The sequence below is a fragment of the Salvia hispanica genome, chromosome 3 (genome assembly GCF_029641045.1).
Source record: "Salvia hispanica isolate PSC_SH4W2 chromosome 3, Shi_PSC_v1, whole genome shotgun sequence".
Classification (NCBI taxonomy): Eukaryota; Viridiplantae; Streptophyta; class Magnoliopsida; order Lamiales; family Lamiaceae; genus Salvia; species Salvia hispanica.
In genome coordinates, this window is record NC_142694.1 from 53,611,912 (window position 1) to 53,633,975 (window position 22,064).

General features: G+C 38.4%; 4 protein-coding genes across 16 annotated transcripts; 3 read left to right on the top strand and 1 right to left on the bottom strand.

Moving 5' to 3' along the window:
- The first annotated feature begins 982 nt into the window (after window positions 1-982).
- On the top strand, window positions 983-1,825 carry LOC148931083 (uncharacterized). The gene is made up of 2 exons (XM_089067658.1): window positions 983-1,318; window positions 1,412-1,825. Exons 1-2 carry the CDS (start codon window positions 983-985, stop codon window positions 1,823-1,825), a joined length of 750 nt encoding a protein of 249 aa, XP_088923784.1.
- Window positions 1,826-2,461: 636 nt separating this feature from the next.
- On the bottom strand, window positions 2,462-3,893 carry LOC148931084 (uncharacterized). Its single transcript, XM_089066707.1, has 3 exons — window positions 3,839-3,893; window positions 3,393-3,745; window positions 2,462-3,043 (listed from the first exon to the last, which is right to left on the bottom strand). Exons 1-3 carry the CDS (start codon window positions 3,891-3,893, stop codon window positions 2,462-2,464), a joined length of 990 nt encoding a protein of 329 aa, XP_088922833.1.
- Window positions 3,894-4,919: 1,026 nt separating this feature from the next.
- On the top strand, window positions 4,920-11,362 carry LOC125210915 (uncharacterized). Of its 3 annotated transcripts, none has more exons than XR_007174427.2 (4): window positions 4,920-5,277; window positions 6,096-6,244; window positions 8,537-8,809; window positions 11,053-11,362. XR_007174427.2 is itself a non-coding variant. In XM_048110549.2 (3 exons), the coding sequence occupies exons 1-3, from the start codon at window positions 5,092-5,094 to the stop codon at window positions 8,673-8,675; spliced, it is 474 nt and encodes a 157-aa protein (XP_047966506.1). In that variant the 5' UTR covers window positions 4,920-5,091; the 3' UTR covers window positions 8,676-8,989. The 3 variants fall into 3 exon arrangements, 1 of the variants encoding a protein (XP_047966506.1); XR_007174428.2 differs by having other exon boundaries at window positions 8,537-8,794; XM_048110549.2 differs by lacking the exon at window positions 11,053-11,362 and having other exon boundaries at window positions 8,537-8,989.
- Window positions 11,363-12,468: 1,106 nt separating this feature from the next.
- LOC148931085 (uncharacterized) lies at window positions 12,469-21,406 on the top strand. Of its 11 annotated transcripts, none has more exons than XM_089067164.1 (10): window positions 12,469-12,565; window positions 12,795-12,976; window positions 13,059-13,160; window positions 14,687-14,755; window positions 15,173-15,244; window positions 19,121-19,298; window positions 19,371-19,500; window positions 19,611-19,916; window positions 19,982-20,089; window positions 20,859-21,406. In XM_089067164.1, the coding sequence occupies exons 6-10, from the start codon at window positions 19,123-19,125 to the stop codon at window positions 21,252-21,254; spliced, it is 1,116 nt and encodes a 371-aa protein (XP_088923290.1). In that variant the 5' UTR covers window positions 12,469-12,565; window positions 12,795-12,976; window positions 13,059-13,160; window positions 14,687-14,755; window positions 15,173-15,244; window positions 19,121-19,122; the 3' UTR covers window positions 21,255-21,406. The 11 variants fall into 11 exon arrangements, with proteins under 11 accessions (XP_088923290.1, XP_088923289.1, XP_088923292.1 ...); XM_089067163.1 differs by having other exon boundaries at window positions 14,687-14,743; XM_089067166.1 differs by having other exon boundaries at window positions 14,721-14,755.
- The last annotated feature ends 658 nt before the right edge of the window (window positions 21,407-22,064 follow it).

The window sequence follows — 22,064 nt, forward strand, 5'->3', positions numbered from 1 at the left end:
CAGGGGGAGATGGGAAGATATTTGTGCATTTATTTGGTCAAACATAACCCATATTTTACCGTTCATATAGGAGAAAATGGACATATGTATTACATGTTTATGCCTCATCATAATATTAATTATATTTTTGCCCATTCATATTCATCATTTTCGACATTTTTTTGCATGATTTTCGGCATTAATAATGTCTACCAAATATTCGTGTTTCTGATGGAAACTAATTTCCACAATCATATCTATATTTATATAGTCATTTGAAGTGAGTGCATATCATTAATTATTTAAATGCAATTAAAAATGCAACATTGGCATATGATCAACACTTGATGCCATATGATTGCTAAGTTCATGCGGAGATTCCCAAACAAAAAAAAGATAATATATTGGAAATATTAGACCTTAATAACGCGTTTATCGTGGCCTATTATGTTGTGTAGATTATTTCTAATGTTTGGCAAAGCAATATGGGTGTATTATTATTTCCTTATCTGAATAAGTAAAGTCACGATAATAAAAAATACTCCCTCCGTCCCAGAAAGATTGTCCCAGTTCATTTTTTTGCACTCGTTTTGCAAAAATAATAATAAATAGATAAAGTTGAAAAAGAGTAAAATAAGAGAAAGAATAACGTAGGTAAGACTATTCTCTACATTATTCTTTCTTTTACTTTACTCACTTTCTACTTTAACTATTTATTATTATTTTTGCAAAACGAGTGTGAAAAAGGAAATGGGACAATCTTTCTGGGACGGAGGGAGTAATATACTTGCAGGAAATTAATTTACTTCTCCTTTTTATGGCATCTATTTGGTACGAGAATAACGTGAACCTCGTCCTTGAGGTAGACTACACATACATCAACCAAAGGGTAGAAAGTGCTCAACCATAAACATTAATGAAGAAGGCGGTACTAGTTTAGGTTTCGATTTCTATATTAGTTGCTTCAACCATTACCAAAAATATTGTTAGTATTCTCTCAACAATGAACTTCCGTGTTCCGCAGCAAGCAACATTCTTCTACAGAGGGAAATGGTCCCGAGAGATGGATACCTTACTTCTTTCTACGTTGATCAGTTTGAGGAGGGGCCGTGACTGGGATGCTGTTAATTTGCCCGATGAAGTCATCAACAACATCCGTGCCGTGCTAAACCATCCATTTGGAGCAGCCCTATCAACTGAAGATGTTTCCGAGCGTTGCAAACATTTGAAGGCTCGATATCGACTATTTAAGAAGGTGGTCGCTACACATGAAGTCCAATGGAACCAGGATGCGAGGGTTGTGACAGTCGAAGACCAGACGTGGAAGCTTATTATAGAGGTTCGTGGAAATCATATTAAAATGTAAAAATGTAACTCCACAAATAAGTATTATATATCATCGTTTCTATGTTTGCTCACTTTGCATTGGCAGAGGGATGCATTGGCAGCTGCGTATTACTACCGCGACGAGCCGGAGTCCACACTTCTTGCAAGTGTGTTTGGCTTAAATGACGTGAAGGAGGAGTTCGCTCGTGAGGTGATTACTTTGTTCGACACTACCGAGATCATCGTGCTCTCCAAATCAGTTGTACCAGACGCGCCCACGAAGCCCGTTCCATATGATTCACCTGCCGACTCGGACGAAGTGACTTCACTGCTGCCGGGTCCAACTAGTCGCATTCCCCGCAAGCTATTCGATACAGGCGTAACATGCGGCGGTGAAACGTCTCGTACTAAGTCTCCCACTCGATTTCAGCAAGTCAAGAAAGCAAATTTATCTTCTCCGAAGGCCTCATCTTGTGCATCGTGGAGTCCCTGCCCTAGTGCACGTAACACAGGCCCATAACTGGTCCGTCAACAGGTGTGGATCAAGGTATTCAAAGAGTGTCTCGTTTTCTTGGGTGTTGATACATGAACCTAATCGTCGAATAAGACGAAGTTTTTATTTATGTCTACGTATGGTGTACTGCCTAATTATTCAGATTCGAGCATGTGGTTGCAATGACTATAGTTGGTAATAGGTTGTTTTAAATGCAAGTATTCAACCTTGAAGTATAAGTGCAATATGCTATAGTTTATCAATCGTAACATAGTTCATTCGTGTATAATCATAATAGATAACAACAATCCAGAATGTCATACGGTTCATAAGGTTCAATACGGTAATTACTACAAAATACTAGAGTTCTGGTTATGCATATACGTTCACATGATGCAAATGCATCCACAACTCATCAACGCCTACTAAGCGATAATAAAGCGACCCTCCCTGATTAAAGTTTGAGGTTAAACATACAAAAGAAAATAACTCCATCGAGTTCGACAAAAGAAACAGTTGCCAATTATGCGCCAACATTGTTCAGCCTAGCATTCCATCGATCTCCAAAAGATCAAAGACAAAGGCCGCACGAGAAGTCTCGTTCAATCCCCGAAAGAGGTCAAGTAGTCCAAGTTCCTTCACAAGCTTCTTTGAAATGTAGAACTATTGTTTCATAGTTAGACCCGGAATACCTTTCATTTGATCAAACACTTCGGCCCTTTTGGTACTGAGGTCGAACTCATATCCAATCCTAGCGGAAATCTCTTTAAGCAGCTCATTGGTGTCATTGTGTATCTGGCCCATGAGAGAAAGGACGCCATCCATCTTTTCCTCTATTTTCTGTTTCTTTAGTACCCTATTCCCCATCTTCCCTGATCCAGATCTAGAGCCGGATTCTCGACCGGCAACCGAACGTTTTTCAGCCGCAAGTGATGCTCCCATCCTTGTTTCAGCCCTTGCACCAGTAACAAGCGCAATATACTCAGTAAACGATTGGCTCTCATCCACCATCTCGGGGAGAACACCATCGGGGTACACTTCATCCGGGAATAGCTCATCAAGAGTCATTGTGTTGGATGGACCAGCATCATCAGGAGAAACCTCCTTGTGACCATAGAGCTTATCAGCTGACGCCGCAACGTCTACACCACGTTCACCATCTGCACGATCCACTCCGAATACCTCCTTCCAGTCCTCATATTGTGGCCAAGACTTGTTCCTCATGTACCGTGCATTGTTGTCTTTCTGCAAGTTGTCAAAAGGGAGTACTAAGGTGAAATTAGGAGCAACAACGTAGGCAAAGCAAGATATGTATAACAAGTAGCAGAATGGTTGATGCAACGCTGATCACGGAGGGAAGCAGACATCAATGTGTAGCCATTTAACTCTCCGAATGTTCACCATTAGTCAAATATTAATATCCAAAACATTAATAATTGATGATAGAAAAGCATTAAAATATGCATCTAAATACAGGATAACCATGATGCAAGATGTAAGAATAGTTCAGTTTGTTTGGGCTGATACATAGATGAAAAAATAGTAGTGAAATCCATATAGCCGACTCATTAAACTTATCAACATTATGACAAACCTTAACGAATTGTGCCCATGACTCATCATCAGCGTCTATTCGGTAGTTGCCGTCGGCATTGAACCCAATGCCTCTGAAGTTAAGCATCATCTTTAGAGAACCGTAATTCCTCTTCCACGTTGTAATCTTCGAATAGATGTGAGGATGAGGCAAGATATCCGTATTCGGGAATTCACGCTTGATTGCCTCCTTAGCACGCACAAGATATCCTGATCGGAATCCATTATCTCCCCTCCAGCCATTGGCTGCCAGGTCCTTCATTGTTGCCATTAGAATCTCTTCCTCGCGAACATTCCAAACGCGCCTCGACCTGTCTGCTTTCCCGTGCTTGTTCATACCCAAATCGTTGCTACCTACAAATTTAAATGAACGACAGTCAAAGCACCAATTGAGAGAATAAACCTTCAAATATATTGCATCACAAACTTATATTAAAACCGATTTACCCTCTGGTGGTGGGCTACCATCGTCGTCGCTCATCCCTAGCTGCTGAGAAGCCATTCGCGACCTGGACATTCAGGATTTGCGAACAAACCCTTCAGCCAAAAAAATTTCAATCAACCGACTCTCACACATCCGCAACCACTACTGCTAATACTCCTAAATGGGGGATGAATAAAGTGGGTACACATTGTCTTATGTAATTTCTACTAGATCAACACATATAAAAAGCACCAACCAATTCAAATAACTACGACCCACATTGTCAAACCACACTGCATAACTTGTCAATAATAGCAAACTGACGAAGATGAATAAGAGCAAACTTACGTAGGTGAATCTTCGTGTCGGACCGCCGAAGATATGTGTGGGATTTGAGAGTGATGAATCGCCTAAACAATTCTCACACAGTTGCGAAATGAGAGAGGCGCGAGTTATTTGGTGTTTGAGCGCCAATTCGCATTTTGACGATGAAAAGGGTTTGACTGACGAGGACAATTTCGTCAATATAAAAAAATTGTGAGGGCATATTGGTAACTCATGGGTGCTATCTAGGATTTGTGTAAGACCAAACAAAGACCAACTAAGTTATCTGAATTGCACTATCAGACCAAACAAACATTGGATTGAGATATAGTACTATCACCACTATCATATAAAACCATATAAAACTACCCTATCATACACAATACTCTCAGACCAATCAAACACACCCTAAGGATAGGAGAGAGTATAAATTTGATTATCTTAATATATAAACTATTAAAAGATTTCAATTGTTTCCACAAATTTTAGTTCGGATCAAATTAAAACTGAATATGAAAAAAGTTGATACAGAAAAGTTATTGCTTATTCCACTTTTTATACCTATATCACTGTCCATCTTTATATCACTGGTTGGTTATTCCATATACATTTCCTTCGCTATATTAATTTACAATTTATTCATGATCCATATAGTTATGGAACATTTATAATATCTGTTGAAATACAATATTTATTTATATCTGTTGAAATACAATATTTATTTTTAAAAAAAATCTGTCAAATATACCGCCCGCTTCTTTAAATTTATAATCAAATTTGCCTAAACATTCCCCAAAGAAAAAAGAAGAAGAAAAGAAAAAAGAGGGGAATATCAATTGCGTTGAACGCGTAATTTGTAAATCCAATCATCAATTATTAGGAAGAGATAAACAAAAGTGTTAATTTGAGTGGAGTGGAGTGGAGTTGATTCGAGAGGAATTGGGAGGGGGATATGGCGAATTTGTACGTTCGGGCGGCGCCGACGACGGATCTAAACCGGAACACCGAATGGTTTACCTACCCCGGCGTCTGGAGCACCTACATCCTTATACTATTCTTCTCTTGGCTCATTGTCCTCTCCGTCTTCGCCTGTTCTCCCGGCATGGCGTGGACCGTCGTTCATCTCTCTCATTTCTTCGTACGCCTCCTTCTCTTCATGCATGTCTGCTGATTCCGTTTTTAGCTAGATTTATTGCTATTTGCTAGGGTTTTCTGATTATCGAGAGTCTGATCGGTTTTTAATTTCTGTTTAATTGGTAGTTTTGCTTTATTAGGTTTATTATTGTTTGTTACTGGTTTCGAATTTTGATTCATTACACGGATTAAGCTGAGCAATTACAATTTCTCCCTTGCATTGATTTGATTTTAGCCATCGATCCCATATTTATCCTCACAGAAGATTACGCGATTTCAGTTTTTGATTGACTAGGATGAGGGTTTTGATATTCTTTGGTAAGCCATTGGAGGAGTACATTCTGAGGGGTTCTTTAGAACTTGAGTATGAGGGAGTTGATATTCTGATAGTTAATATACTTATCTATTTATAATCACATGGCGCTGTAAAGGTTCTAATTCTGCCAGGCACTTTCGTAGTGTGTCTTTAATTGGTAGTGTTATAACTTCCAGCAATTATTCTCATTGTTTGTTGGCTAAAACTGGAAATTTAATCTTTGGCGGCTTAGCACATAAAAAAGTGTATGCAATCTAGTTTCATTTCCGACTTTTAAAAGCATTGTAGTGGCGTCCATTTTATGTTAAAGGCATATGTGCATCTTCTATCTGGGGGGCTTATTTATGAATTCGTGATGGAAAATGTTCCATTAATCGGTTGAACTTGTAGGATGGTCTTCCATCTTCTCACAGTTGAACCGTGCTGGTGTTGTTTGTTAGTTTATACAATATTATGTATTTGATGTCAAACAATTTTCATATGCTTATATTTGAGGTCTTGTTCAGGTAACATATCAATTTTTTCACTGGAAGAAGGGGACTCCATTTGCCGAAGATCAGGGTATCTACAATAGGTTGACTTGGTGGGAGCAAATAGACAGTGGCAAACAACTTACTCGTAATAGGAAGTTCTTGACAGTTGTTCCTATAGTTTTGTAAGCCTTCTTTTGATTTCCCATTCCCCCCCTTACAATTTGTCTGTTGGTACTTGTTAATTGTTCATGCCATTGCCACATGTTTCTTATAGAGTGCTTTGTTGTAACTCTTTTCTGTATATGGATCATCTCGAGTCCCTTATAATAATATCAATATGAATATGTGAATCTCGTGTGCACACCTTCTCTCATTAAGCAACAACCCTGATCGTTATATATTCAGTATGTTTACGTCTGTTAAGCTAAACCCTTTCTGTTACCAGAAGGATAGGAATGAAGTTTGTGAGTACGAGAAGGTTTTAAATTGGAAGGTGATCTGGAACTGTAGTAACCTACTAAAGCATGGCGTATAACTAGATAAGAGTAATTAACCTTGATAACATATTTTGAGGATACTATTACTATGTTTTCCTTTTTATAAGTCAAAAAACATTTTTATAGTTCATAATACGTAAGGTTTGTTTGATTCTCCTTCTCTACATTAGCCATGATAGAGATGTTCAGTTTCCTGTCTCCCTTGGTTAAGCTTAACTCCTTCCTCCTGTCTTAAGATTTTTTTGCAGTGGCTTTTAATGCCATGACTTGGTTGAGTCACTAAGAATTAACGAAACATTATTAGATGGTTGTTTATGAGAACTGTTGCATGAATGTGGTGGTAGACAACAAGCCTTACGTGCTTCTGATAACTTTTGTCATCCGTGTCATACAATTTGCTAATTACATAATTTAGTAGATTTTGGAGAAATTTTATGCCTGTTTTAGTGTTCTTTTTTGTCCCCCTATAAGCTCTGTTGTTGTTGATAAACTTTATTAGTTGTTTTGTGGCTTCTATCTTTCATGGATGACCTGCTGAGAAGTCAAATACTTGTACGGTCTGTGAACTGCAACAACCTGTCTCTGTTATTCTAGAACCATTTTTAAGTTTGAATCATGCTTCTTTAACCTGGGGGGTGTGTTCTCTTTGCTTGCAAATTTATCCTAAAAGGATAGATAAGAAAAGATGGGAAAATCTTATTGCATTTTATTAGTTCCCACCTTTTTCATTCCATGTCTTTAAGATGGATAACATGGGAATTTGGAGGGGGATATTATCACATCGAAATGATACCCCCAAATAAAATTATCATGAATTGGAGTGAAAAGGAGGGAAAAGAGGCTGCCTGGATTTTTTTTCATCCTCGGAAAATTGTCCACCCTATAGAACATGTGAAAAGAGTGTATAAGGAGTAACGATCTATGTTTTCATCATTAAGAATAGACTCTTAGTCTAAATCTATTATAAATCCCCAAAAGTGTGCAACACGCCAACACCACTTTTTTGCTACTATTAACATGGAACAGTAATATGACTATCTCACCTTGTTATTCGTTTTCTTTGTGTTATTTAAAATATGGTCTAGTGATAAAAGTCCTAACAAATCACAACGATGAACTTTTAACACAGCAATTTTAGCCTATCATCTTTTTAGTTTCTTTCAAATCAATAAACATTTTGATAGTGGCCATCCACACAGCCTCCAATATCTGGAAGGTTTCTGAAGTTTATCTTAAGCTGTAAAATGAGTTATAGATGATTTGTATGTTGCTACAAACTTATTAAAAGGTGAAGGTCTTAGTGTAAACCGTCCCATTGAATAAGATTTTTTTCTTCAAATTTCCCATGATACTGTAAAAAAACAATTTTATCTGTTGGAAGTTTGGCTTGTGATTGTTGAAAAAGTATCACATTGATATAACTGGGCAGACCTGGTACATTTCCATTTCCTAATTGGGAATATGGGAAGCATTCTATGCTTTGAATATCTGCTGAAGTCATGAGATATTACAAACATTCTTACGTCTGTAATGTAGATGATTTTCATTTTCTTTTGTTTTCTTTTTGGCGTCTAGTGTTAGGCCTTTTATCTCCTGCATTACATTGGATCCAACTACTACTTTGCATGACATTTTCTTCTCATCTTTAAGGAGGCACTTTGTATTTAGGGAGTTGTTAGACTTTTGAAGAGTGCATTTTCTTTTTGTGTTATTGTGTCTTTACTTTATCTTTGTCCATAAGACTGCATTCTTTCTTTATTTTAACTTTCTTCAGGGGGCTTCTACTCTTAAGGTTTGAGCCGATGCTGTTGACATGTAAAAAGAGGAAAACTTTATACATGAAAATCCCTTTTTTAGCTAGACAAAGCTCCATCCACTAGTATATTTTTGGTGTATTTTGGGACTGACTTGAAGTCCAAACATATATCTAAATATGGAAATTTATTCGTGTTTTTGACGCACTCTTTCTTTGGTCAGGTACTTGATAGCCTCCCATACTACTGACTATCAACACCCGATGCTCTTCTTCAACACTCTAGCTGTTTTTGTTCTGGTTGTTGCCAAGTTCCCACATATGCATAAAGTCCGCATCTTTGGAATAAATGCAGATCAATGAACTGGTGTCCATTAAGGATTTGTGTTAAGGTTCAGCTTACACACCTACACCTTTTTGATTCGGGATTAGAGATTGCTGAAGTTGTGCAGATTGGGAAGTGGGAACTGAGAAGGATTTCAGTTGAGTAGCTATTGGTAAACCCTTCAGAAGCTGGATATTCTCTATATGGAACTCTTTTATTAAGTACTGAAGTTTGCATTTTGCCTTACATTTTTATTCACATTTATATCATAGAGGCAGATGCTTGAGTACCATGTTTTGTGGAGACAAAAGGATCACTAGTGCGTTGTTCAGTTGATTGATGTTCCCATTAATTTTTTGGTTGGTATTTAGTCTTAGAGCACTCCCAATGGAGTTCCCTAAAAACTCCCTTATTTCTCCCTAACTCCTGCCACATCAGCGCCACATCAGCACCAAAATTTATCCCCAGTTTTTAGCCAAGTGCTACATTGGTTTCTCCCTTATTTCTCCCTTATTTCTCCCTAACTCAACATTTCATTTTTACATCATTATTTTTTATATTATTTAATTTTCCCTACAAATGTATTTAATAAATAGACTAATAATGAACAATTCATCGTTGTATTAATCATTGGAAAATATAATACAACGAGAAAAAAAAAACTACAAATAAAAAACGCAAATAAACAAAGATTTAAAAAAAAAAAATCTAAGACGGAGGGGCCGGAGGGGCGTCGGGATCGAGCCCCAGCGTACTCTGCAGGTGTTGGATGCATTTCCAGAGGGCCGCCTTTTCTTCAGGGGTCCCGCCGCCGGTGAAGTACAGCGTGTACATCTGGGTCAGATTGGCGACATTGCTCGAATAAGTGGCTTTTTCTAAGTCGATGACGGATTCCGACGCGACTTCCGACGTTGCGCCCTTCCCCTTCCGCCTCCCCTTCGCCTTCTTCACTCCCTCCGGGCGCTCGTGCGGACCATCCCCACTCAAGTCGATGTGGGCCGCGCTCCCCTCGCTCTCCGAAACGCTAAGTCGCGAGCGCACCGATTTCCCGTGCAGCGCGTCGTGCATTCCCGTCCGGAATTTGGGGAGATCCTTCAGCTTATCGTAGATGTTCCAATACTTGAAGCCCTTCGTCGACAAGTACTGGCTACTATACATCCGGATGGCCTCATCTCGGACCATGTGCTCGTTCTGGCCACTCGTCATGTGAGTCATCAAGTTAGAATAAATACCGTTGAAGTGCCCGCAGTCCCTCATGAGGCGCTCCCAATGCCGACGGATCGCCTCGCTGCCATGGTCCTTCATTGAGGCAGTCTTGTGGCTCCTGTACTTCGCGGCAATCCGCTCCCAGAATATGATCTCAGTCTGGTAGTTGCTGCGCTCCGCGTCCTGTGACGTGTCCGCCCAGCAGTCGGCTATCAGCTCGGACTCTTGCAGAGTGTAAGTAGTCCTTACCCGCTTCGGCCTCTCATCGGAACCCGTATCAGTCGCAGCCGACGACGCCGGCGCCTTCCCCCTCCCGCTCCTAGAAGGCGGCTCGGTGGGCGTTTCTTCCACCTCGAAGTCCTCCGCGCTCAGTGTCGCGGCCTGAGATTCTTGGTCGCCTGGGGTTGATCCGGGGGTGTCGAACTGGGGCCGATACACATCGTCGGCTGGAAAGGGCATTCTGCCGGCAGAGTTGAAGTACGGAGAAAGTCTCCGCGCCGGAGGAGTCTGCAAAGGAGACGGACCCCCGTATGGAAGTTGGCCGGGAGGAGAACCCATCGCCAACAACGACTGCATCCACTGCTCGTTTGCTTCATCCGTGTTGGGAATTTGTGAACTCGACTCTTTCCCCTTACCCTTATCCTTACCCGATCGGGAACTTTTCTTCCAAAAGCTCATAATTTTGATGAAAATTGAAGATTGGGAGAAGAGATTGAAAATGGAGAGAATGAAGATTGTGGGTGATGAATGGAGGAAGTGGAGGAAATATTTATAGGGGTGGAATGTAAAATAGCCGTTGGGTTCAAAAAAAAAAAAAAAAAATTTTAATTATCGCCGATTATCGCCGAGCGTCGCCACAGTGGCCGGCGATCGCTCGGCGATAATCCGGCGTTAGAACGCCACTCGGCGAAGCAACGGCAACATTATCGCCGAATTATCGCCGACTTCGCCACAATGGCCGGCGATAATTCGGCGATAACCGGCGATTTATCGCCGAGAATTCGCCACCTCCATTGGGAATGCTCTTAGGGGACATAAATTGTTTAGCAATTGTGTTTGTGGAGACTTTGGTTTCCACTTAAGTTTTCTGGGGTCCTACTTGTTTCATACAACAATGGTAGTTTTGAATTGGGCTCTGTAATACATATATTATTGAGTAGGGAAAGGCAATACATTGCACATAATTATGTGCTTGTTTTGGTGAATCAGGATTTTGTGGAATGTACTGGTTGATCGAGGACGTGTAGGTACGTGGCCAGCCGGTAGCATCTCTGTGTTTTTCCTCCATTGTACAAATGGCGTTTTCCTTCATCATACAAATGGTTTTATTCTGATGCTTGTCCTGCCATAGTGGTGGGTGTTATGACTGAAATTTTTTATTCTCTACTAGTACAGAAAAACTTGATGGTGTTTTCCAATTTGTGATTCCGTATCTAGTATGTTGTACTGAAAAGGGGGTTTGAACTTTTCCAAATATACGATATGATTTGATGTGCTTGTTGAGTAGAATATTGTGATATATAGTCGGCAATTGTGATTGGAGCAAAATAGGTGGCGTGGAATGGGCTGAATGGAATGATGAGGTGTTTGGATGGACAAGTAGTTGGGGCTTGGGAGTAGCTTCAAAGTGAAGACAAGAAATTTGATTCGATAATTGGTTTCATCTGCGAAATAGTATCGGTATCTATCTACTATGTAGGAGTATATGATGGTTTGTGGAGGAAAATAAGGTGTGAGGAATTGATTGAACCGGCCATGTTTTTGTTAGTGGCAGAGAGAATAGAATAGCAGTAGCGATCACACTGCACATGGGAGGGTAGTTGCATTGTCGTGTTATGTTTAGCAGTGGCCGTTATATTGCACAAACAATGGAACGTGTGCTTACAATTCACTAAACGATAAAATAGTACGGACACATATCTCTTCATCTCTCATTATTAAGCCTGCCTAACTACAATTACACAGAACTTTTATCCTTTTACATAATCATTACAACGTTGTTCTGACCAAATTTAAACTGAGTGAGGAGTGAGTCTTGCATCTAATGCTGTGACTAGGGAGATAGTCCAACTACTAAATTGCACAAGTGAGTCATATTCCTACTTGAATACTTATTATGGAATATTGATCAGCTTATAACGTGGGAATGCAATAGTAGATTCGAACAAATGATATCTGACTTCAATAATAAACTCCAACGCTAAAACCATCTTGTAATTAAAGAGTCTAAATTAATCAACAATATTTGGCATTTGCACCAAAAATTTTTTTTTATTGAGGCATACAACTGATTTTCCTCATTTTAAACTAGCAATTACTATTAGTTATGTAATTTGATTTCTAAATTCTACCAACGAGATAGCATTATTAATTGGCTAGTATTTATGGAGAATAAACGGTAAAATAATGCTATAAATAATTATATGCTTATGTTTGCGACTGAAATAAATACCAACACATAGTTTTGGTTGAATGCACTAATCATAGGCAGAAATTGTTGAAAATGAAGTAAGCACATCTCATGAGTTTAGTATACAAAAAAATTAAAAATGGAAATGATGCCAAAATAAACTCGTCCTTGAGTGGTGGCGCTTCACATTTTGGGGCGGTGATTATCCCCACACCACACACTACAAAAAATGCGCTATTTACCGACGGAATTACCGACATACACAAATCCGTCTGTGATTACCGCCGGAATACCGAGGGAACAGTTCCGTCGGTAATTTTCTCACTTTTTTTAGTGGCATTTTATTGTACACGGAATTGTTTTTCTCTATTTGTTAATGTAAAGCTATCACCGACCGAATTGATCTGTCGGTAATCTTAAGAATTAATTTAAATATTCCAATACACAATAAGAGAATTAAATAATCTTAAGAATTAAATTAAATTTCCAAAACACAACCGTTTGCTGAAGTCATTCATTCTTCTGCGCCGAGCTACACCAGTGCCGTCGCCGAGCTGCAGCCTACGCCGTCGCCGAGCTACAGCCTGCGCCGTCGACGAGCTACAGCCATCGCCGTCGCTGACCTACAGCCACCGCCGTCTCCTCCCCTCAAATCGGCGGCATTCTGTTTTCTCGACTCCACCCTTGTCCACAGCTCTAACCTCCAATTTTTGAAGAATTAAGGTGAGAATCCCCTTTTCACCTATCCATTACACCATTTTTTGAAGAATTAAGGTGACAGCGAATTCAAATATTGCAAGTGTAGGTTGGATTTGGGGGAATTGGTTGAGTTTTTCTTAAATTGGATTTGCTAGGGTTCATTTGAGCGCTCTCTTCCACCACTCTTTTACTTCACATTTTCACAGAGGTATTACTCTTCATTCTTCTCCTTTTACATGTTATGTTATAATAAGGGTTTTTTCTACTTAATATTATCAATATATGTAGGAAGTTTTTGTAATGTGTTAGCAGAATTAATTGTGAGTGGGTATATATGCCATCACTGGTCTTCTAATTGTGAGGTGATATGTAATGTGTTAGCAGAAAATTTGCTCTATTAGAAATTTGCTTTACGTTTAGCTGATCTGTTTTGAGGAAACTCGAGTCTCTTTGAGGGAACTCGAGTCTGTTTCGATACCATTGTTGCTGTTTAGATACCATTGCTGCTAGGATCAAGTGCTTCTTCTACCTTCATTTGTTTAGACTTATATGATTTATATCTCCATTTGCTTATTTTAGTCCGATGGTATATTGGAACAGAATGTAAAATTGTTTTGCATAGTCTGAGATTTCCTAATATATGGCAATGGACATAGATGCTTTCTTCTACTTGCACTTTTATGAATCCAAGAGCTATGCACGAATCACGATTCAATGGCCATTAAGGTTGCCTAGGATGGGATATCTGCAGTGAGACTGTTACATGTGATAGAGTTTTGGAATGTACTACTTAGACTAAAGTTTCTTTGTCCATGGCTGGTCTTGATGTTGGCCATTGTGTTATAGTTATAGGACCAAATATTTTGCCATCACATGAGTCAGTATTACCTTCTTATTGGATTTAGGCAGGAATATGTTAAGTGTATCAGCTGTGATCACTGCCTTGTACCAGTAATTCTAGTTGTGATTTTATTTTCTTTTCTATACAGAAATGTTAATTAAAACACATCAGATCTTCATGCTGTAAAATGCTGAGAAATTGATCTATAAAGTGTTCCTTGTCCTGTGTTGCATCATTGGATTAGTTAGTCATTCATCTTGTAACATCATTTTTTAAACAAGGAAATGTGAATCTTTGGGACTATCCCGTTATTTTTTCTTGATCCAATGCTTGCTTATGGTTAATGACAACTTATGTGAATCCAAGTTAATTTATCAATATAATGTTTCTATTTTTCAGTTTTGTTGTTACCTCTTCTATTTTTGCTTCTGAAATTGTTCATTCTGTTTGTTCTCTTCTTTCTCAATCATCTTTAATCTGCATCTATGTACTTGAAACCAACAAATATCCATGATTTTACAAACACCAAAATGACCATTACCATTTAAATATCCATTTAGCTTTACGATCTCCTCAGCTGTACTTGCCATGCTGGAGCATTCCACCTGAAACTGCACATACGCAAATATATTATATTAAAACTAACAGTTTTATTCTAATGCCTTTCACAGGGTTCTTTTCATTTTCCTTTCTTTTGGAACGAAGATGGACTACAATACAAATTTTATTAAATATTTTGCATGAACAGTTTCAGATTTAGTTAAATCTTTGCAAAACAATTTTATCAGTTTATGATATTCAAGTACTCTTGAAGCAATTCCAATATAGTTTCAGTTTATGTCATACGCATTGATATGTACTGATTCTTTTTTCCCTCTTGTTGATTCATGCAGATGTTAATGCTTTGGTCTAACTAATTTTTCACAGGTGATCTCTTTCATGGTGATGAGGTATTCTAAAAGGTTCTCACAAGCTTGTGGACAAAATCCTTTACAGCTATGGCACCTAAATCTTTTATTTTTATCAGTTTTATCTGTTAAGAGTACTGAAATGAAAAACCACAGGTCTTTAGGTCATATAAAGAGAGGAGAAAATGCAAGAACTACATACATACAATAATAAAACCCGGTGGTAATTTGCAGACATAATTATGACAACGATGAGTTATGTAGCTTTCATTAGTCATTTCGTTAATGTGAGGATAACAGCTAATTCATTCTGCTTTCTTTTCTGATCGATTTTTTTATAACAGCACCATGTTTGTGAATTTCATTCATCCTAGATGGAATTAAGTCAGTATACGTGCAACAAATCAATGTTATTTCACAAACTAAGTATAAATAGGGCATGTGTACTGATTAATCACCATTTTTTTGCAGTTGTCTCTTATTCAACGAGCGGAGCTAGGAGATTTATAGCTTGGAGTTGAAGAGAAGAATTTAGCTCCAAGGGTAAGCCGCTTTCCGTTTATTTTCTCTTATTCACGGTCATGCCTACACTCATTTGTTTAGGAGCATGCCTTAGTGTTAGAAATTGGTGGCTAGGCTTGGGGTGGAGCTTTCCTAGCTCCATCGACTTGTTGTTAAGGTGAAGCGAGTGGTATACTATGTGATATTGTTGTGTTATTGTATGATATGTGAAGATGCTTTTATATTTTGATGAATAAATAAGCTGAATTTTCAATTAGGAATTATAAAAATGAGTGGAAATCGCCAGTGGATGTATAGACGTATACTTCCACATGGTGAATTTAATCCAGAATTTTTGGAGGGACTTGACAATTTCATCAAGTTTGCAAGTGGTAAACCTGCATATATGGATGGAGACAAAATCAGATGTGCCTGTAAAAAATGTGATAACAAGTGCTTTAGAGACACAGATGAAGTAGAGTATCATATTTCCAGGTTTGGTTTCGTAAAGAATTACCACATATGGAGGTTTCACGGTGAAAGATCAATAGAACCATCTGAAAACATAGTCGAAAACACAGTCGAAAACACAGTCGAATCAGAATCAGAATCAGAATCAGCTGGAAACATCGGAATGGATTTTGAAATTGGAGCACCTAGCACTTACCACACAATGGTATTAGACGTTGGTGGTCCTCAATTTAACAATGAGGAGGCAGAAGAGCCACCAAATCCTAATGCCCAACAGCTTTATGATATGTTAGATGCAGCTGATAATGAGTTGTGGTCTGGTTGTAGGAGACATTCACAATTGTCATTTGTGGTTCGACTAATGAGTCTTAAGGCAGAGTATCACTGGCCGGAGAGATGCTATGATCGGCTTACTGAGTTGATAAAAGAGGGGTTGCCCGATGGGGACTTATTACCTAATAGCTATTATAAAACCAAAAAGCTATTGCGTGGCATGGGATTACCAGTTGAAAAGATTGATTGTTGTCCAAATAACTGTATGATCTTTTGGCGGAATGATAGTGAACTACATACATGTAGATATTGTGGGACTTCACGTTTTAAGGAACAATCTGAATCCCACAAGAACAGACAAGTGGCAGTGTCAAAGATGTATTACTTTCCTTTGACTCCTCGACTGCAAAGATTGTATGCATCTAAAGCCACAGCAGCAGAAATGCGTTGGCATGCTACATCAATAGATGATGAGGTGATGCGACATCCGGCCGACTCTCTAGCGTGGAAGCACGTAAACAATATTTTTCCAGATTTTGCATCAGAAAGTCGTAACGTGCGACTTGGTCTTTCAACTGATGGTTTTCAGCCGTTCGGACAATTAGGACAACAGTACTCCTCGTGGCCGGTTATTTTAACTCCCTACAATCTTCCTCCTTGGTTGTGTATGAAGGAGCAGTTCATGTTTCTCACAGTTTTAATTCCTGGTCCACGTAATCCTAAAGAGAAGTTGGATGTTTTCCTTCAACCATTGGTAGAAGAATTGAATCAATTGTGGGAAGTAGGCGTGTCCACCTATGATATTTCATTGAAGCAAAATTTTCAAATGCGAGCAATGTTGATGTGGACCATAAGTGATTTTCCAGCATATTCTATGTTGTCTGGATGGAGTACTGCTGGAAGATTGGCTTGTCCTCACTGCATGGGAAACACTGATGCATTTACGTTGGAGAAAAGTGGCAAACAATCATGGTTTGACAATCATCGAAAATTCTTGCCCCAGAATCATCCTTATCGAAAGAACAAAAGGGCGTTTCGAAAGAATAAGATGATTTTAGTGGACCCACCAGAATCAAAATCTGGAGAAGAACTCTTGAATGAGATAGAAAGATTGGGTCTAGTTAGAGTGATGGAGGACTCTAATGGGATGAATAGAATTTTGTCTAATCGTGCTAGTTCAGGTTGGAAGAAAAGAAGCATATTTTGGGATCTCCCCTACTGGAAAGACTTGTTGATTCGACATAATTTGGATGTAATGCATATTGAAAAGAATGTGTTTGATAATATCTTCAACACAGTGCTTAATGTCCAAGGGAAGACTAAAGATACAACTAAGTCGAGGGAAGAATTGAATCAATATTGTGCAAGACCTGAATTAAAGCGCGATGAAACAACAGGAATGTTTCCAAAAGCTTCATACACCCTTGACAATCGTGAGAAGAAGGTCTTATGTGAATGGGTGAAAAGTCTTAAGTTTCCGGATGGATATGTATCTAATTTGGGTAGATGTGTGGACTCGAGTAAACTCAAGTTGTATGGAATGAAAAGTCACGATTGCCATATATTCATGCAACGCATACTTCCTGTTGCATTTCGTGAGCTTCTTCCACAAAATGTTTGGAAAGCGATTACAGATTTGAGTATGTTTTTCAAGAACTTGACAACTCGAGCAGTTAGAATGGATGATATGTGCAGGCTTAGTGATCATATTCCGATAATCTTATGCAATCTTGAGCGTATCTTTCCACCTAGTTTTTTTGACTCAATGGAACATCTGCCAGTTCACTTAGCCGATGAAGCTCGCCTTGCTGGTCCTGTTCAATATCGATGGATGTATCCATTTGAAAGGTATCTTAAGAGGTTGAAAAACAATATAAAAAATAAAGCTCGAGTTGAAGGCTCCATAAGCAATGCTTATTTGCTAGAAGAAGTGTCTACATTTGGTTCATACTATTTTGAGGATCATGTGAGTACCAAGATAAGGAACGAGCCTCGTAACTGTGGTGGAGAAAGTTGTAGTGGCATTAACGAGGATCCAGATGCTCCTTCTATTTTCAAAGAAACAGGACGTCCACTTGGAAAAATGTCAGTAAGATATTTGGACAGTTCAGAATACAAGGCTGCACATACTTATGTTCTACTCAATTGTCCCGAAGTTTCAACCATTTATCTGAAGTAAGTAGTAAAATACCGAAAATGTTTTCCTTTCAATCCATATTTCTATACATATGCTTTATATCTTTTCTTTTTGAAAGGTTGTTTGAAGATGAAATGCTATCAGCAAATCCAAGACTATCAGATTCTGATCTAGGAGACATGGTTGACACACAATTTGCTGAATGGTTCAAAAGATTTGGAGGGAATCAGGGCCCCTCTGACATGAACAAATATATCCAAGATCTAGCAAAAGGGCCTTTAGTAAAGGTCAAAACATATCATGGGTATGTTATTAATGGATATAGGTTTCACACCATAACACGTGAGTCAAGTCAAGCCACGATGAATAGTGGATTGTGCATTAAAGGTGAGATATATGGCAATGAAGAGATGAACTTTTATGGAAGATTATTGGAGGTTTGTGTATTGGAGTATCCTGGTTTCCCACTTAAGAGCATCACATTATTTAAATGTGAATGGTTTGATCCATCACCTTCTGGGACATTAATTCATAAGGACTTCGGATTGGTTTCTATAAACCACACTCGCAGGTTATCCAAGTTTGAACCATTTGTGTTAGCGAATCAAGCTAATCAAGTGTATTATTGTTCGTATCCTAGCATGAATCAATCAAGAAAGGATTGGTGGGAAGTATGCAAGGTCAAAGCAAGATCTAAAGTTGAAGTTCCAAATCCGGTAACATCTTCAACAGTAACTGAACAACCACCGTTTCAAGAGGATGAATTGCATATGTCATTGTTGGATTGTAACCAAACGATAGGTGATAGCATTCCAGTACTTCATCCAAATGGTGGAATGGTCGACATCGATGATTATGATGGATACCCTTCAGATGATAGTATAATAATTTCTGATGATGACAATATTGCAAATGATGATGATGATATATGATAAGGTTAATTTTTTCTATGTTTATTGATTTATTTTGATGATGACGGATATTGTTAAAAATGATTTTTGCCATGATCTGCGCTAACATTCAATTACTTATTTTAGATATGGATCGTCGCGTTCGTCATGCTATAGGTAGTGGACAGACCAGCAACTCATCTCATACAAGACATACTCAAACGCAGTCAGCACAAACTTCTGGTGAAAGGGAAGAGGAGACCGTTGAAGCAACTTCTACTATGCTTGATAGTAGGATTCCACTTCAGAGGAATCCATATACTGGGTTTGTTATTAGTTTACTAATTATTACTTTCACATTATTTATCAATAGTTGATTAATATTTTGGTGTTATAGGAAAATAGCCGATCACAGTAAGATGTCAAGGGTGATTACATCTTCATTTCATCAGATTCAAAACAATACTGGGTTTAACTGGAAAAGGACACCTGTGGAAGTCAAGGAGCTGTATTATGAAGAATTTCGAGTAAGTATTATTTTTGTTACATAGAAAACTATTTTGATTTGCACTAACCTGAGGAAGTCAAGGAGATGTATTATGAATAATTTCGAGTAAGTATTTCATTTTTTGTACAGAAATCTTTTTCTTGGCCCCCCGAATGGGAGAATGATGTGAAGAAAGCATGGGGACAGCGAGCTGGTAGAAGATACTCGGATTATATTAGTGAAGTGAAGGATAGGTACAATAAAGGTCAACCTAGGCCAATTTATGTACCTCAAGAGATGTGGGCAGGATTGATACTTTACTGGCAAGATCCTAATACTGTCAAAAGGTCAATTATTGCAAGTAAGGCCAGACGATCTGAACCAGATGGACCTGGTACGGGCATGAGGACACATTTAGGAGGGTCAACGTCAGTCACAGAGAAATCTCTACGAATGGTAAGTGTTTTTTTATACGCTACATATATTTATATTTTAACTTATATTTATATTTTAATAAATAGGCAGCCGAGAGAGGTGTATCATTGAAGGATGTTGCATATGCCGGATTCAAATCACTCCACACCTATAAAGATGGGACATACACTTGCAAAAAGGCTGCAGATGTCGATGTAAGTTATAGTATATATTAATGTAGATGTTCTTTATAATACATGACAAGCTGGCTATATCTTTGGATTATCTTTACAATAAATGACAAGATGTGAAAACACAAGAAAAAAACAGCATGGATCTATGATAGAATTTGGACCTCCCTCTCGATTAATAAAAGGATTTGTTGAGATATTTAGGGTTGGAAGAAGACTAATTAAGTCTAGTTTTGTATTGGATTTTTGCTTTGGGCTGCTGGCTACCTACATGAAGCATGGTGATAGGGTTTAGCTGCAAATTTGAGCTGAATGTATTCTGATTTCCATATGTCATACTGGAATTAGGTGGCTAGCACATAAATTTTTTGAATTTCTTTTATTTGGTGATTCCTTATACTGGCAACATGCAAGATTGCTTAGTATATTGGGAAATATATTAAATTTGGTAATGAAAGAAAGGAAAAGTTATTAATGATATGATATTGTTATTAAAACTGCAGCAGTGGATATTTACTATTATCTGAAGTTGATTTCACAACATGGATATGAGATTACAAAGTTTGGACTCTAAATGCTATCACAACACAAAAACTATCAAATCAGGGGTATAGGAGAGGTCAGGGGGTGGGGGGTCTGGTTTAGGGGGTAGGAGAGGTCAGGGGCATGGGAATGAAGAAGTTTTCATGAACAATTTGTTATATTGGTTATTTGTTATCAATTATTCAAGTAATATGTTTTTTGAGGTGTAGTTCAATGTTTTAAGTTATGTGTATAATTTTTTATTATCTAGGCGAAGGTGCAAGCGATTGCAGCAACAAAGGGCGAAAATCCAAATTTGAGTGACATCTTCATCAATGATGTTTGTGGAGGAAAGCTCGACAAGAAGAAGAGGATGTTCGGGATAGGAAACTTGGCATCTAACCTTGTGTTCTACACCTCGACAGAGTCCGCAAGAGCACAAACCTTGCGAGATGAATTGCGTGATGAATTAAGGGCTGAATTAAGGGCTGAATTAAGAGGAGAAATAAGGGAGGAAATTAGGGAGGAAATAAGGGGGGAATTTCGACAAGATTTAGATGCGCAAAGTGTCAAAATTTCAGCAATGGAGGAGAAGATGAACCGGATCTTGATGTCTCAACAATCCAATTTCTCACGACTCATTGATGATGATGCTTCACAGACCTGATACATATTGATGGAGGAGAAGATGAATCGGATCATGATAGTCCCAACAATTCCAAATTTGATATAAACTTCCTATTTTGTGTTTTTTTATTCGTACTTTGGTTATGTTTAACTAATATACCTTTTATCTATCATATCTTCATTATTGGATTATTTTGGCTATTATAGGTGATTTGACTGTATAAATGAAAATAGGTGTCTCACACTCTCACTGTAAATTATAGAATCAATTTGTAAAAAATACTTATTAATTACCGACGGAAATGATTTAATTACCGACGGAAATAGTGGAATCTAGTTACCGACGGAATTGGTATAATTACCGACGGAAATTAGTGTGAACAAGAAATCGGCATTTACCGACGGTTTCGCATTACCGGCGACAGAAATCGGTCGGAGAATCCGTCGAAAATATTACCGACGGATTTTATCTTTCGGTAACTATTACCGACGAGCAATTTACGTACGGGAAATTTTGGTCGGAATTTCCGTCGGTAAGCACATTACCGACGGAATTTGGGGAATTACCGACGGAATATTCCGTCGGTAAACAGCGCATTTTTTGTAGTGACAGATAGTGGATTACAGCAAATTACATGATATGAATATACCATATATATGTTCAGACAGTGGTATGTATATAAATTAATTATATTGGTGTGTAAGAACTAAGAAATGAAGTGTAGATCTAAGTGGGAGAGGAAGAGGAGATTATTCCTCAGCAGCACACATGTCTAGGGGAATGTTTGTGGGGCCCATTGAATGACAAAAGTGGGTAGGGTTTCACAGATCTTTCAACGACTGAGAGAAA